Consider the following 16,344-nt stretch of genomic DNA (forward strand, 5'->3'; position numbering starts at 1 on the left):
CCCTTGGACTGCAAGGAGATCCAACCAGTCCATTCTGAAGGAGATGAGCCCTGGGATTTCTTTGGAAGGAATGATGCTAAAGCTGAAACTCCAGTATTTTGGCCACCTCATGCGAAGAGTTGACTCATTGGAAAAGACTCTGATGCTGGGAGGGATTGGGGGCAAGAGGAGAAGGGGACAACAGAGGATGAGATGGCTGGATGGCATCACTGACTCAATGGACGTGAGTCTCAGTGAACTCCGGGAGTTGGTGATGGACAGGGAGGCCTGGCGTGCTGCGATTCATGGGGTCGCAAAGAGTCGGACACGACTGAGCGACTGATCTGATCTGATCAGCATTCTGTGTTAGTTGTGTATGGCTCTTTTTCCATTTGACTTTGGACTCCTTAAAGGCAGGACTTGGATTTCGTACTTGCATTTCCGTATCTCTCATCACTTCTGGCATATAGAGGTATAGAGGTACAGAATACACGTGCATTGGCTGGTCAAATGGATGGCATCTTCAGAGTTCATTCTTGTTTTCTAGAGGATTTCACCTCACACATGCTCAATGAAGAAGTGGATAATAGCTTTTCTATACTCTTGTTTTACTTTGTCTCTGTAGATGAGACAGAAATTAAAAAGATAGAGTTGAATTGACCCTAAAGGAGAAAGAAAAGCAGACATAAAATTGGGTACATCAGGACTTCCCTGGGGTCCAGTGGCTAAGACTCCACACTCCCAATGCAGCGGCTCTGAGTTCTGTCCTTGGTCAGGGCACTAGATCCCACATGCTGCAACTAAGACTTGGCACACACACACACAAAAGGGTACATCAATACCAGTGTTTCTGCTTGAATTCTGCTTAGGGATTCTGATTATTTTTCAACTTATTTAACACGACATATCATGTCACAACCTAAGGACCTTATCAGAGGTCCCCCAAGAGGTTTATAAGGGGTTCCTCTGATCTGAATTTCCTCTGGCTGGGAGGCAAAAGTCCCAAGTTAGTCTAGTCCCAAGTGACTAAATCTCTCTTTTTTTTTTTTCCTCTCCACAGGGAAACAACTGGAAGGCATCTGGTAAGTTGGGTGGGGCTCATTACATTGGCTGGTTTATGAAACCAAACAGCATCATGCGTTTCAGGTTCCAGTGTGTGGCTTCCAGTTTGAAACTTAGCCCTCTAAGCCACAAACCTTCACATTCTAATGCAGTGGTTCCCAGCCAGAAGTTACCAGCGTGTTGAGACGTTTAGGGTGGATGGGTGGAGGCCAGGGTTGCTGCTGTAAACATCCTGCAGTGCACAGGACGCCCTCCACAATGAAGACTCATCCAGCTGAAGATATCGGTGGCGCAGATATTTCACCTGTCCTAAGGAAAGGCGGAATGATGTATGCCCACCCCGACCAAGGTTTCTAACTACAGAAGTCATGAGGACCCCACGTGGTCTTAAAACACAACTTCATTGGGCTCTCAGACTCATCCCTGTCAGACACAGGATGATGGCTGGGCTCTGTTCCATTTCTGAGGAAACCGTAGGTCAGACTTCTGACTGGATCCTAGAGCCTACTGACATTTTGGTTGACCAGATGACCATTGCTTTGTTCGACTGGAACCAAGAAGTAATATGAGCACCTTTACTTGAAGTAGGTCCACACTGAATACCATCTGGTCTTTCCGTCAACGTGGTCCAGGTTAACTACTCCTGTTAGTTTGAAAAGTCTGGGAACAATCTATGGCCATACCACCCTGAACACACCTGATTTCATATGAAAGGTCTGAAAACACATCTTGGTCTGCAGAGCTTTATTTCAGTATTGTTTAGTTAATGTTGGGGTGACTCTCAGGACTCCCCTTCGCTCATGTGATCCACAACAATGGTTCTCAACAAGGGACATTTCTGCCACCAGGAGAACGTTGGCGGTGTCTGCAGACATGTTTAGTTATCACCACAGAGGGCATGAGGGATGCTAGTGCCATCTAGTGGGAACAGACCAGGATCTGCTAAACCTAGAATGCGCAGGCCAGCCCCCACAGCAAAGGATTAGCCAGCCCCAAATGTCACTAGTGCCAGTGCCGAGAAACTCTGATCTATGATGTTTATCTTACCTTTGTTTGGTTAGGATTATAAAGCTGTTGACCTTTAAGTCATGTCCTGAGGCAGAAGTTACTCTTACAGCAGGGTGGTGGTTGCTTTTCCTCAGACCACAAGCCATCTGGCTCATTCTCCCTCTTCTCTGCGTTGCAGGCACACCTCCATAGTCGTGCACAAGGATGAGTTCTTCTTCGGCAGTGGCGGTATCTCCAGCTGTCCGCCAGTGAGTGTCCACCCCCACCCCGTCCACTGTCCCAGGTTCCCGGGAGTTCTCGTAGTCCAGGAACCTTGCTGTCCTCCGTAGTTCTGGCATCCAGCCAGTGTAGGTAGCCCTGTGGCCTAGTTCTTCATGATGACCTCAAGACTCAGTTCAAGAATACCCTTCACAGGTCCGCCAGGCAGCTGCCCCCTGTCTGTTCCCATGGCATTCGTGGTTCCTCTGTCACATTGGGCATGTGATGGTGAAACGGGCTGTTGCTGAGTCTCCACAGGGAGCCCGGTGTGTGCTCCTTATAAGCTGAGACTGTCTCGCTCTTCTGTCACCATCACCAGCTCAGGGCCTCTTTCCTGGTGTGAACTCAGTCAATGTGAAGCTGATGAGGGCTCTGACAGAGAAAGTGAGGTGCCCAAAGTTACGTAGCCAGTTGCAGCACTAGTACTAAAACTCAGGTTTCTCTGACTCCAAATCCTATGTCCTTTCCCAGAAAATGTCTGTCTGAGCTATCTAAGTGTTGTCCCAGGAGGTACTCAAGCAATGACCCAAAAAACATTCATTTTGATACTCATAAATGGGATGTCATGTTTTATTTCTCCCTTCTACTGGTCCCCCACCTCCTATAACCAAGTCCTTCACTAAGCCCAATTCAGTTCCACCTTGTAAGTGTGTCTCAAAGCAGTCTGTCCCTCTTCATCTCTTCTCATTTCTCCGGAGTTTTCACCTTAATCCAGTCACCCTCATTTCTAGCCTGGACCATAGCAGTGCATCTGCTCTTCCTTCTCAGTCGGTTCTCTGTACAGATGGCAAAGCAATCTTCAAAATCCAACTCTGATCATAGCATTCCCCTGCTTAAATCAGAACTCTCCCCACTGCTCTCAGAATAAAAACCAGAAAGCTCAGCATAGCCTCCAAGGCCCCATCCGATCTGGGCTTGCTCCCTCTCTCTAGATAGCCCCTTTGCCCGTTGTGCCCTTCCCCACCCTTACCCCCCCTTCTCATTCCTTGAACATCTTGGACATTTAAACCTGTCCTCTGACATCAGTCCCTGATCCTTCACTGGGTTAATTCTCTCCATCCTTAAGGTGAGCTCACTGTCACTTTCTTAGACAAGTCTTCTCTGACCTTTTGGACTGGGAAGGTCCCCTGTTTTATGTACTAATGGCATTCTGTACTTTTTCCAACAAGACCCTTATCACAGCTCATAATTATACATTGGTTTGCCTTTATTGCTAGACTTTAAGCTCCACATGGACAAGAATCTCATCTGTTTTGTCCACATACCTCCAGTGCCTTGCATGAGGCCTGGCGTGTAGTAGGTTCTCAATAACATATTTGTTACACGAGTGAAGAGTAGTGGGTCAAACAGTGACCTTTTGGTCTCTTGCATCTCTGACTACAGTAATCTGCTCAGCACACTTCCCCCTCGAATCTCGTCAGGCACACAGTGGGTGCACAAGAGCTGTCGCGTGGATTTGTGATCTCTTCAAGGAGCGCTGCTCTGAAGCGCGCTCCCTCACCCCCAGTCTATTCCCAGCCCTCTCCCCGCACTGATCCTGTCGCTTTCCCCTCGGCTGGTCCCCCCGGGGCCTCAGTCTCTCCTTGCATCTGCTGCGCCAGTCTGTTACCCCGTGGCTGAGGGGTTTTGGTAGGCCTTTCAGGGGCCAGTAGCTCCCTTGCCAGGGGAACCCTATCACCTTGTTAAATTAGCCTCACAGATCAAAAAGGAACTGAATCGTGGAAATATCTGCCAGCTTTTTCACGGTTCTTCACGTTTTCCCAGTGTCACAGGGGGATCAACTGTGTCATATGAAAAGCTGGCTGCATCCATGGTGAATACGGGCATGGAACGATGGCCGCCAGGTGTGAGCCGTTTCTGGCCGTCCTGCTCGGCCCTCGTGACTAGGCCTGCTGGGAACAAAGAGAGACTGCAGTGCAGGTTCTGGGTTTCTGTGTCTGTCCACTGAAGGAGTGGACAGTATCAGGAGGCCCACCTGCAGAAGACTGAGCTTCCCAGGGCCTCACCAGAAACTGGACACCCAACTTCTCAGCCATGTTGTCAGCCCACGGCCACGGACAGTCTCCAGGAGCCTCTAAACTGTTGTAGCCTTGACACAAAGAGGAAATAAGTCTTCCTCTGCCCCAGGTGTTCTGAAAGTTAGAAGTTGTTGGAGCAGAGCATTTGTGGTCTTCCGTAGCAGGGGAAAAAATTCAGCAGAGGGAGTGACTTACTGGCTTTCTTTGGATTGGCTCTTGTAGGGAAGGACTTTGCTTGGGCCCCCAGATTCTGTGGTTGATGTTGGGAGCACAGAAGTCACAGAAGAAATCTTTCTGGAGTACCTGTCCTCCCTGGGGGAGTCTCTGTTCCGGTGAGTGGAGAACAGGGGAGACGGTAGTCGTGTCTGTCTCCCCAACTAGATAATTGGCCCCCAGATGGCAGCCACCAGGTCATTTCCCCCAGAGCACTCAGCCCAAGGTCTGGCCCAGTATTTGCTGAACTACTTAGGATGGGAAAGGAGCTACCGTACCACAAAAAGAGCTCAGCACTGCCTCCAAGGCCGCTGTTCCATCCAGCACACCTACTGCTGAAACTTTGAGGGAAGGAAGAGCTATTTATTCCTTCTGATTAAAAGCAGCTGCTGCTATTTCAGCACATGCTGCTCTCAACCAAGTATTTTGTCCTGAAAATCAGAATCAGGGTTTGTAGAGAGGTTGGGATGAAATACACTGGAGCAGGTTTTCTCTTACTGAAGCTTGAGTCAATTTCAACCGTTAAAGTTCTAACCCCGGAGCTCGGCTTTTGTGAATGCAAAGATTCTCCTGAAATGGAGGAGCCATATGTTTTTATTTCATTCTTCCCTTTAAATACCCAGAGTGGCAAACCAAGCTCTGCTTGGGAGTGTAGGAAAGGAATTCCCTGTCCTCAGATTCAGCTGTGGTCACCCTCCCATTGCCTGACCTCAGTTTCATGTACACGCTTACTGACTCATATCTGTATCCCAAACCTCATAATGTACAGAAGTGAAGCCTACAACATCTTTGAGAACAACTGTAACACCTTCAGCAACGAAGTGGCACAATTCCTAACTGGGCGGAAGATCCCTTCTTACATCACTGACCTTCCCTCTGAAATTCTTTCCACGTAAGTGGCCTCCGTCTCTGCCTCTGCCTTTGAAATCCCCACTCACAGACAAGGTCTCTCCTCTGGCCCACATCCGCCTCCTTCCCCATCACTGCCCCCCTGCCCAATCCTGCCAGGCTCGGTAGGGTGTCATGATGGCAGCTTCTACCTTGGAAGGCCACCAATTCTTTCCGCCCTCGGAGGCTCACCTGTGTTACCTTCACCCTCCTACTCTACCCTGTACCAACTCTACCTTGGCCTGAGGGCAACTGCAGAACTTAGAAACCCACTTGATGCCGGCCCCAGTGTTTGTACAGAATCCTGGCATCTGTCTTTCCCATTGCACATGAAGCTTGCCACTCCCCAGAAGTGCCCGGTTAAAAGGCAGTTTAGATGGACAAGCAGAGTAAGTCGGAGAATTAGTCAGGGGACTTGTTTTGAAACTGTCAGTCTTTCTTCCCTTGGACCTTGAGCTCTTTGACATCCTCAAAGACAACCTCCCAGTCAACCTCGTACCTCGTAGCACACAGACAGCCCTCAGTAGATGTTTTCTTCAAAAACACCCTGTAGCCCCCAACCCTGATGTGGTCCAAGCTTTGTGGGCCACCATCCAGGCAGTGTCCTTTCCGGGGACACGCACACTCAGTGCCCTCGTACCCCTTCCTCCCCTTGCGTTCAGGCAGCCTCTGCCCGCTGCAGGACCAGGCCCATTTCCTGACTCTGACTCGGTTACTCTAAACTGAGGACCTGTCCAGCAGAGACCCTGACAGGTTTAGCAGGCTCAGCAAGGTGAGCTATCCTTCACACCTGGGTCAGAACCCCTCAGGAAACAAGGCTGATGTCAGTGTCCAGCTGGCGAGGAGAGCCCCATGTCCCTGGCCCTGCCTTCCTACTCCTTAGTGGGCGTGTTAAACCCCACGGCAGGATCTAGGTTATGGGCCCTGAGTAGCTGGAGTGTTCTCGCTGTTGTTATTTGGTGCATGGAGTTCCTGAACTTGTCTAAATTAGGCTTACTATTTCTTGGTTTCCTCTGTTTATGCTTTAGAATTTTTCACTTCCTTTGAATTCAGGGACGGTTTTCAAAAATGGCAGCAGCCACTGAAGAAAAAGAAAGCCAATAACTGAGATATTTTGCGGGCAACCCAATTTAATGTTGTAGTAATCTTGGAAAGTCTCTCTTTTTTTTTTATTTTTGGCTGTGCCACACAGCATGTGGGATCTTAGTTCCCCAACCAGGGATCAAACCCACATCTCCTGCATTGGAAACAGGGGGTCTTAACCACTGGACCACCTGGGAAGTCCTGGAAAGTGTCTTAAGATTACAGTATCTGCAGTCTTTTTTCCAGCTAAGCTACTCTGAGAGCACACTGGGCAGTGGCATCAACGCCTTCTGGCAGCCTGCACCTGTCACTTTTCCTGAGTACTGCCAATACCCCCAGAAGACCCCAGTCCCCCCAAAGTCCAACTGTGTGCCATCCTCATTTCTGACTTTCTCATTTCACGAGCCCACCCGAGCACCCGTGTCTCTTCTCTCCGCAGGCCTTTCGGACAGGCCCTGAGGCCCTTCCTGGACTCCATTGCAATCCAGCCTCCCGGAGGGAGCCCGGTGGGCCGACCCAACGGCCAGAGCTAACCGGACTGCATGGGACCGCCCTGCCTCACCAGGGCTTTTCCTTTTTAAACAAAACAAACCCTACCAGATTTCTATTTTATAATTTTACATCAGAGCTAACAACCAGGGGACGGCTTTTTAAATTTCCCAGGGAAGGAAATCATCAGGCTGCATGTAGGACACAGCTGCTAAGACACAGAACAAAATGCCATCCCTTCTAATAGTATTACACTAATTTATTAAGGCTCTCTTGTCTGTGAGTTCACTTTTGACGCTGCTTCCTAAGCGTCCTCCCCACTGGAGAAAGGGAGGGGCTTTGTTTAAGCAAGAGGCACTGTTTGGGGGAGCCCCAGCCCAGAACCTCTTTCTAGAGAATGCCCATACTCCACCCAGGTTGCCACCTGTTGTGGGACCCAGGTGAGTTTCACATTATCCGTGACCTGGAAGTGGTTACTCGCCACCATGAAATGAACCAAAGGATTGGTGCACATGGGGCCAGTTTCAGGGACATTCACCCAGCCTGAGTGAACTCTTTAGCCACAATCTCTCTCACCTTCCCTCCCCTCCCCCAGCAAGGCCAGGGGGCCCGGACTGGAGCAACCAAAAGCCTCAGAATGCGGGGAGAGTAACAGCAAGTGCCAGTCCAGAGGAAACAGGATAAAGCCATGCCTCCTTCCACCTAGACTGATGGCCCGTCCTCTGACATCGCTCTAGGAGAGCCTGCCTTGCTGTCTGCAGTCTGCTCTCCCTCCGTGTAGCTGACCTGTCACAGTTAATGAAGGTCTGGAGCGGCAGAGACCCAGGCCTTTTGTCTGCAAGTAATAATGTAGGTTATTGACAGTCATTGTACCCACCCCACCCAGACCAATGTGCAGTATTCAGCTGGGGACCAAGAGGAAATGATTCCCTGCTCTTGGAAGATGTCCCTGATGTAGAAAGCATAATAATGCAGAATCAAGGTGGCAAGAAAATGTAGTTATTTCTGATAGGGATTTTTATAGTATCCTAAATGTGTTTTGAAGGCACATGTTATTTCTGGTGTCCTTCTGACTTGAAGGAAGCAAGATGGAGGGCATGAGTGGGCATTTTCATAAAGGGCTGTTGGCCAGGAGCTTCTAGGCAGGGAACAATCTGGAAGTTTCTAACCTGGAGAGGCTTTCAGATTCTTTTGCTTCCTGTGAGCCCGCCCTTAAGTTGGGAGAGTGGATGTGGAGAACTCAGAGCTCCCTGGTGCCTGAGCCCCAGCCCTGACCTCCATGGGCCCCTCCTGCCACGGCTCTTGCCAGTTCTCAGACTTGAATTACCTTCTCTCTCCTGGGGTCTGGCCCGCAGCAGCTGCCTTTCCTCTCCAAAGAGCTGCTGCTCACCTCTGGCCTCATCTCCCATCTCTGCCGTTGTCATGGCAGCGGGCATCGTCGGGTCTCAGCTGGAGGAAAGGTGCTCCTCTGCCTTAGTGTTTGCCTGTGACCTGAGCAGGGCACGTCCCGGATGATGAGCTGTGCTATCAAGTGACTTTTAAGATTGGGAGCTAAACCAGTGAGCACTTGAATCCTTCTCAAGACCCACTGATTGGCCAGTGTACATGGTAATCATCTGTCAGAGCAGAAACCAGCAGGGCTGCTATTCAGTGTGGACCGACTGGCAGAACTGGGCTGTGGAGAGCGCATTTCAGGCTGGGCTCCTCCTGGGAGGGCAGCTTGCTGGTGGAGGCCACGGCTCTGCTGCATAGCCAGGTGCTCTCCTTGTTTAGCTCGCCTTGCCCAGCCCTCTCTCTCCCCCAGGCGCCTGCTCCAGACCCCTCTGCCCAGGGCGCTGTGCTCTGGCCAGAGCGTGGTGGGCCTCACAAGCTCCTCCTCTTCTCTGTCCTCCCCCACACCTGGGCTCAGTTGATTTCTGTCCTAGTAGTCACCTCCAGACCCAGGGCTGTACCACGAGGTCAGCCTGAGCTGCTCCCCTGAGAGACTTTGAGTCCCTTGGTTCACGGAAAGTCGCCCTTCATGCGTAACAGCCATTTGTGCCAAAGCCCGTGCCTTAGGGCTTGTTGGGGACGAGGAGGGAGCGATAAGCCTTCCCCTCAGCTCTGCAGGAAGGCAAACCTTCCCTCCCCCACCCCAGTCCCACCGTCACTCACTGGAAGCTCAGGCTAGGACCCCCAACCCCATCTTCACATTTCCCTGTATCCTAGGACCTCAGGAGCCTGCTCATTGTGACCAGCTAGCTCCCCCGGGGCACGCACAGGCAAGTGGAATGAGAGAGGAGGCGTGTGTGATTGTCTCACAGTGGGACGCCCCCATCAAGGTCCACGGGTCTAAAGGGGCAAGGGAGGAGGAGAGGGCATGAACTGTCACCCCCCTCCCAGAAATAAAGTTTGTAACTTGGAAATTCCTTTCCGCCCTTGAAGTCAAGTTAATAATTGTGTCTAGTATGGAGGTGTTTGCTGGTTTTCTTTGGTATTTTTTCTAATGCAATAAACTCACTTCTGCCTGCTGCATTTGTGTGCTGCTTGAGGGTCTGAGTCTGAAGCCAACGTGAAGCAACTCCAGGCTGCTGCTGCTTCTGTCTCCCTCTGAGCTTAGCTTTGCTGAGTCTGGACATGCTGCCCGCGCTTGGCTGTACACCTCGTGGATAAAAAGTGATAAGAGCAGGGAAGAATGTATGACTTTCACTACCGGACTATAAAGGTGGAGAAGGCCCACAGAGAATTCGACTAGCCTAAGGTCACCTCGTGGTTGAGGGTGGAGAAAGACTCAGAAGCCTGGTTTGCTGGGCCCAGTTTCTGAGACCTCAGAGGACATTCACCTCACAAGAAGTGTCTACTTCTGGTTTCAGTTTGGCTGTAGGCTGGGTTTGTGGCCCCGGGGATCTCTCCCAACCTTGTTACAATCACCTTACTGAACAAGTGTTGGGTTGGATGGACAGCTCTCTGAATTACCCCTGATATGACCAGACACATCAGCTTGGTGGTGGGTGTTTGCGGGTTCAGTCAGGTCACCTGGAGTGAGCACCTTCCCCTCACGATGGATGTGAGGTGAGCACTGGTCCTGTTTTACAGATGGGCAAGTGGGTGCAGAGGTGGCAAGTGGCTGAGCTCTTGAGTCCAGCCCATGTTCTCACCACCACCCAGCTGAGACATCATCACTGAGGCACTGCCTCTTTCCAATGTGCTGGCTTAAAAATTAAGCAAGAAGGGATAGGAGGCGAGAGGGAGGGGACATATGTATACCTATGGCTGATTGATGTTGATGTATGGCAGAGGCCAACACAATCTTGTAAAGCAATTATCCTTCAATTAAAAACACTGAAGAGTTTCTGTCTTTCTAGAAGACACAGAGGGCAGGTGGCTTTAGCTGACATATTTGCTTCCCAAGAGCTGGCATTTTTAGGGTCAGAAGTCCTTAAGGGGAACCTAGCAAGGGAGTTACCTGATTGGTCTAGTTCTTAGGATTTGGCGCATTCACTGCCCTGGGCCGGGTTCTATCCCTGGTCAGGGAACTAGATCCTACGCACCACAAAGAAGATCCTATGTGTGGCAACTAAGACGCTTAATTAACTCAAAATACAAACAGTAAACAAGTCTGAGAACTAAATGACAAAACGCAGATCTGAGAGAAGAGCATTTCAGGCAGAGAGAGCAGTAGCAAGTGAGAAAATGTCAGAGGGACTGAATGGGACTAGAGCAGTTGGAACTTGAGCAGAGGGGGTGGTGGGAGATGTTGAAGCTGGAGAGTGGGTTGGCCCAGTAAGTCAAAGAATGATGTGACTGGTTTGCACTGTTGAGAACAGACTGGGGGCAGGGGAGTTGGGGTGGACAGATGGCAAGAGGAGCAGCAGAAAATCAGGGAGGAGGATAGTATAGCTGTCAGGCAAGAGGTGAGGGGAACTGTACCTCTCCCGTGTCCGGAGCTGTGAAGAAGTCCGGGAGATTGGTTTGGTCCCTGTCCCCCCGGGCGCTTAGAATGTCAAGAAAAATGGAACAGCCCCTGTGAAACACGCAAAGGCAAGAGCTACCAGGACTGAGGGCTGCTGTCAGCTACATGGCCCGCTTCTGTAAGCTTTTAATGTACTATTCCAGCTTCATTTGGATGTGCTTAGATTTCTTTGTTTTTTCCAAAAGGAAAAAAGTTGGGGTTATGTGAGCTTCCCTGGTGGCTGAGACGGTAAAGAATCTGCCTGCAATGCAGGAGTTGCAGGAGACACAGTTTCAATCCCTGGGTCAGGAAGATCCCCTGGAGAAGAGAATGGCAGCCCACTCCAGTATTCTTGCCTGGGAAATCCCATGGACAGAGGAACCTGGCGGTCTCCAGTCCATGGGGTCACAAAGAGTCGGACACGACTGAGCGACTAAGCACTTTCATATGAGTATAAAGATAATGTATATTTAGAAGATGTAAGCAACCCATGAAAGTATGAAGATGAAAAAAAAGTCATCTAAAATTCCATCATCCTAAGATACATTAACGTTTTGTGAACATCCTTGCAAGATGTTTCTGTTGATTCAAAGGTACACGTTAGACATGCTGTGTCATCCCTGGCTTTGTTCTCTACCCAACATGTAGCAAAGATCTGAAGCCCCTAGCAAAGTGGAAGGAGAATCATGGAGGAGGGGGTGGGGGTGCTGGACTGAGGAAATTCCAAGAAGAAGTCATTCCAGCAATTTTCCCCAAAGCCTGAGGGAGCTAGTAGGAAAGAGTAAGATGCTCAGGACTTTCCTGGTGGTCCAGTGGCTAAGAAGCCTGCTCCCAATGCAGGGGGCCCAGGTTCCATCACTGGTCAGAGAACTAAATCCCACATGCCACAGCTAAAGATCCTGGGTGCCTCAACTAAGACCCAGAACAGCCAAATAAATAAATTAAAAAAAAAAAAAGAATAAGATGCTCATCACAGATGTGTGCCAGGAGGTGGGGAGGGGCATGATGGTGCAGGAGGATTCCTGCAGGCATGTTGAACCATGAGACCCATGTCTCCTTATGCACACATGGGGACCCTGGCCTGAAAGGACACATCACTGAATGTGAGCTCTTGCCCATGAAGACTGGCTGTTTTGGTAAGGGGCAGAGTTTCCCAGACCGGTCCTGGTCTACAAGCTTGCCTGGGAGCCGAGTCCTCTGCCTTTTCCCTGGTTAGATAAAACCCAGTAAGGTCAAGTTGCAGTGAGGGAGATGAACACCAGGTGGCGCTGTGGACTCACGCGGCCCAGTTCACCCTGGAATGTCTTGGGTACCACACTGGTGAAGTGAAGTGAAATGAAAGTCTCAGTAGTGTCCGACTCTTTGTGACCTCATGGACTGTCCACGGAATTCTCCAGGCCATAATACTGGAGTGGGTAGCCTTTCCCTTCTCCAGGGGATCTTCCCCAGCCCAGGAATCGAACTAGGGTCTCCCGCATTGCGGGCAGATTCTTTATCAACTGAGCTACCGCTGGTCCAGGAGATCAAACCAGTCAATCCTAAAGGAAATCAGTCCTGAATACTTATAGGAAGGATTGATGCTGAAGCTGAAGCTCAAATACTTTGGCCACCTGATGCGAAGAACTGACTCACTGGCAAAGACCCTGATGCTAGAAAAGATTGAAGGTAGGAGGAGAAGGGGATGATAGAGGATGAGATGGTTGGATGGCATCACTGACTCAATGGACATGAGTTTGAGCAAGCTCCAGGAGTTGGTGAAGGACAGGGAAGCCTGGTGTGGTTCAGTTCATGGGGTCAAAAAGAGTTGGACACGACTGAGAGACAACTGAACTGAACTGACCACTGGTCACCTGAGCTTACCCTGCTCCCCACACATCTCAACTTCTCCATGACTCCCGTAGAGTCCAAGCAGCAACAGCCAAGCTTTGTTCTCATGGATCAAGGTTCTTCCCAGATTTGTCCCCAGACCTACATCCCACTCCCTCCCACCACCCCCACTGGCATGTGCAGGTCCCTACCACTGCAGATCCCCTGGAGGAGGGCATGGCAGTTCACTCCAGTACTCTCGCTTGGAGAATCCCATGGACAGATGAGCGTGGTGGGCTACAGTCCTTGGGGTCACAAAGAGTCAGACATGACTGAAGTGTTAGCATGCACATCACTGCAGAGGGTTTCCAGCCTCCACCTCCAGCCTTGATTTACCACCTGTCCTCAGAGCAACCCTTGCTGCTGCTGCTGCTGCTACTGCTGCTAAGTCGCTTCAGTCGTGTCCGACTCTGTGCAACCCCATAGACGGCAGCCCACCAGGCTCCCCCGTCCCTGGGATTCTCCAGGCAAGAACACTGGAGTGGGTTGCCATTTCCTTCTTACTCAGCGCTAAAGGCCCAACTCCCGCATTTCCTCTGCAGACCCTTCCTACATGCATGCTAAGTCGCTTCAGTCTGTGTCCGACTCTTTGCAACCCTAAGGACTGTAGCCCACCAGGCTCCTGTGTTTATGAGATTCTCCAGGCAAGAATACAGGAGTGGGTTGCCATGCCCGCCTCCAGGGTATCTTCCCAACCCAGGGATTGAACCTGCGTCTCCCGCAACTCCTGCATTGCAAGCTGATTCTTTCCTGCTGAGTCTCTGGGAAGCCCAGAGCCTTCCTGAGCCCTTCCTAATTTGGGGCAGACCTCTTCCTCCCGAGCCTCCCCGCACACTCCCACCAGCTGGGGCTCTCAAAGGGCAAGGTCTGGCTCTGATTACCTGATGCCCAGTACAGGGCCTGGCACAAAGCCAGCTCTGAATGAATCTGTTAGGTAGTTAGAATAGGAAAAAGGAGTCCAGAACGGCAGTGGATAAAAGACAAGGGAAAAGCCCGCAAAAACAAAACAAAGGAAGGTCCGAGGATGCTGGTGAGGACCTCAGGTGGAACAAACAGCACTCCTGGCTGGCCCAGTTTACATAGGGCAGGTCCAGGGGGAGGAGAAAAAACGTATAAAAAGAGGAGCCGAAGGCCCAGGGGTCTTTCTCTCCTGAGCGTTTCTCTATCTCTCTCTCTCTATCTCTCTCTCTCTTCTCTTCACATCTTTGTGTCGGCACGCCCTCAAGCCTCGAGGATGTATTTTCCTTTATTTTCTAAATAAAACTGATCCGTCCAAGAACTGTAACACAGACTGTCTGAGACCTGTGAGGCGCCGAGGGCTTTTATGTCCGTCGCTTCAAATCTTTGTTGTGACAAAACAGAACCGAGGAGATTAGACTCCCCTAACAAGTCAACCCACCAGTTCAGTCTTGGTAGGGCTGACATTTCAGGGGAGGGCAGGTCATAAAAACCTGAATTTGGATGTAGACCAACCTGGATTGAACCTCAGAGACCTACCTCAGAGGCCTTGATCAAGGCCTTCCCTTCTCTGGGGCTTTCTGCATCTGATACTTCTGGATCAGATAACCTCTAACGCCCCTCTCAGGGGGACTCCTCACCACCACCGATTCCCCGCCACAACCCCCAGCTTCATCCCGCAAGTGAAGTTTGAAAGTTGAGGAGTGACTTGCCCAGGATCTCCCAGTTCTAGAGCTGCATTCTGATCTGCAAAGACCACTAACTCCACATTAGGGGGACTGCTGCCCCATCCCCCAGCCCCAGGTAGGGCAGAGTCATCCCTGTCCCCACTGGCTTTGGCTAAGGGAGCCCCAAAGGGGCCTCTGACAACCTAGCAACAGCCTCCACCCCCTCCATAAACACCACCTTTGAGCATGTGCTGTTCAGTTTAAGCTCAAGGGACTTATTTACTGTGAAAACAATGTAAGCGCTGCTGGCATTTTGAAAAACGGAGAAGAGCAGTCAACTTCCCACTGGCCCTAAACTGAGATGGAATTAAAAACAGCAACCAGCCCTGACCTCTTCTGACCTGAGCCTCTTTAAGCCCTTCTCCTTCCCTGCAACCCTCATCTTCCTAACAGCCCAGGGGGGCTGGCAGCGGCGGCCTCATTAATAAACGTGGACCAGGCTTGGAGTGGGAGGGGGCTGTCCAAGGTCACCTGGCTGAGGCGGGGCAGCCCTGTGAACTCTCAATCTGACTGTACACCTACTACACCCAGGTTGCCTGTCTACGGGCCGGGACTGCCTACCTTCGGAAAGCCACGTTCCAGGGAGGGAAAAAGAGGGTCAACACCTCCTATGTTCATTAACTCAGCGGCTAGTGACCTTCTGCCAACAGTCAGGGTCAGGGGAAAACGTGAGATTTCAGGGGAACAGAACTGGATGAGAATCCTGCTCTGCCGTGATGCTGGGAGATCCTCTTCTCTGGTGTCAGCACCCACCTCTGGAGATGGAGTATAATAAGGGTACTGACCTCAGAGGGTTCTTACAAAAGTAACTGAAACACACAAGGTAGGAGCTACACCGCCCGGAGCAAACACAGAAGTCACTGACCTCCAAACCTCAGCCACTGTCTGGCCCAGAGGAGCCAAGAGCCTTCCTTCTGAGCAGGATCCAGCCAGGCCGGGGTCTCAGGCCCCCACTTTCAGGCACCCGCTTTCAGGCCTGGCTTCCTCTGTTGCTCTGAAAACATCCTTCTGGCCAGACCTCTCGGTCCCAGTTGCCCAACCCTGCTCCTGGCTCTCGCTGGGGCCTCCCCTGGGCCCCTGCTTGAGCACCAGTTGCCAGCGATGAGCCTCCCTCTTAAAGGAACACAATGATGGCCATAAGGCTTACCCCACCTGCTATTCCTGCATTTGTGCCTCAGGACAATTCACTAGCCCCTTCTTGAGTCTCAAATCCTGAAAGATGATGCACTGAAAGTGCTGCACTCAATATGCCAGCAAATTTGGAAAACACACCAGTGGCCACAGGACTGGAAAAGGTCAGTTTTCATTCCAATCCCAAAGAAGGGCAATGCCAAAGAATGCTCAAACTACCGCACAATTGCACTCATCTCACACGCTAATAAAGTCATGCTCAAAATTCTCCAAGCCAGGCTTCAGCAATACATCTGATGTTCAAGATGTTCAACATCTGATACTTCCAGATGTTCAAGCTGGTTTTAGAAAAGGCAGAGGAACCAGAGATCAAATTGCCAACATCCGCTGGATCATCAAAAAAGCAAGAGAGTTCCAGAAAACCATCTATTTCTGCTTTATTGACTATGCCAAAGCCTTTGACTGTGTGCATCACAATAAACTGTGCAAAATTCTTCAAGAGATGAGAATACCAGACCACCTGACCTGCCTCTTGAGAAACCTGTATGCAGGTCAGGAAGCAACAGTTAGAACTGGACATGGAACAACAGACTGGTTCCAAATAGGAAAAGGAGTCTGTCAAGGCTGTATATTGTCACCCTGCTTATTTAACTTCTATGCAGAGTACATCATGAGAAACACTGGGCTGGAAGAAGCACAAGATGGAATCAAGATTGCTGGGAGAAATATCAAT

At 50.6% G+C, this 16,344-nt stretch overlaps 1 protein-coding gene across 1 annotated transcript in view; it reads left to right on the plus strand.

The window, feature by feature from the left end:
- Nucleotides 1-9,508, plus strand: part of DESI1 (desumoylating isopeptidase 1) — a 21,716-nt gene extending 12,208 nt beyond the window's left edge. The window contains exons 2-6 of the mRNA XM_010829964.1: nt 1,040-1,061; nt 2,228-2,297; nt 4,548-4,657; nt 5,308-5,430; nt 6,949-9,508. Of these exons, the coding sequence (XP_010828266.1) occupies nt 1,040-1,061; nt 2,228-2,297; nt 4,548-4,657; nt 5,308-5,430; nt 6,949-7,042 (419 nt within the window). The 3' untranslated portion in view covers nt 7,043-9,508. The remainder of the gene's footprint in view (nt 1-1,039; nt 1,062-2,227; nt 2,298-4,547; nt 4,658-5,307; nt 5,431-6,948) is intronic.
- The last annotated feature ends 6,836 nt before the right edge of the window (nt 9,509-16,344 follow it).

Source organism: Bison bison, unplaced genomic scaffold (genome assembly GCF_000754665.1).
Source record: "Bison bison bison isolate TAMUID 2011002044 unplaced genomic scaffold, Bison_UMD1.0 scf7180017858886, whole genome shotgun sequence".
NCBI classification, from domain to species: domain Eukaryota; kingdom Metazoa; phylum Chordata; class Mammalia; order Artiodactyla; family Bovidae; genus Bison; species Bison bison.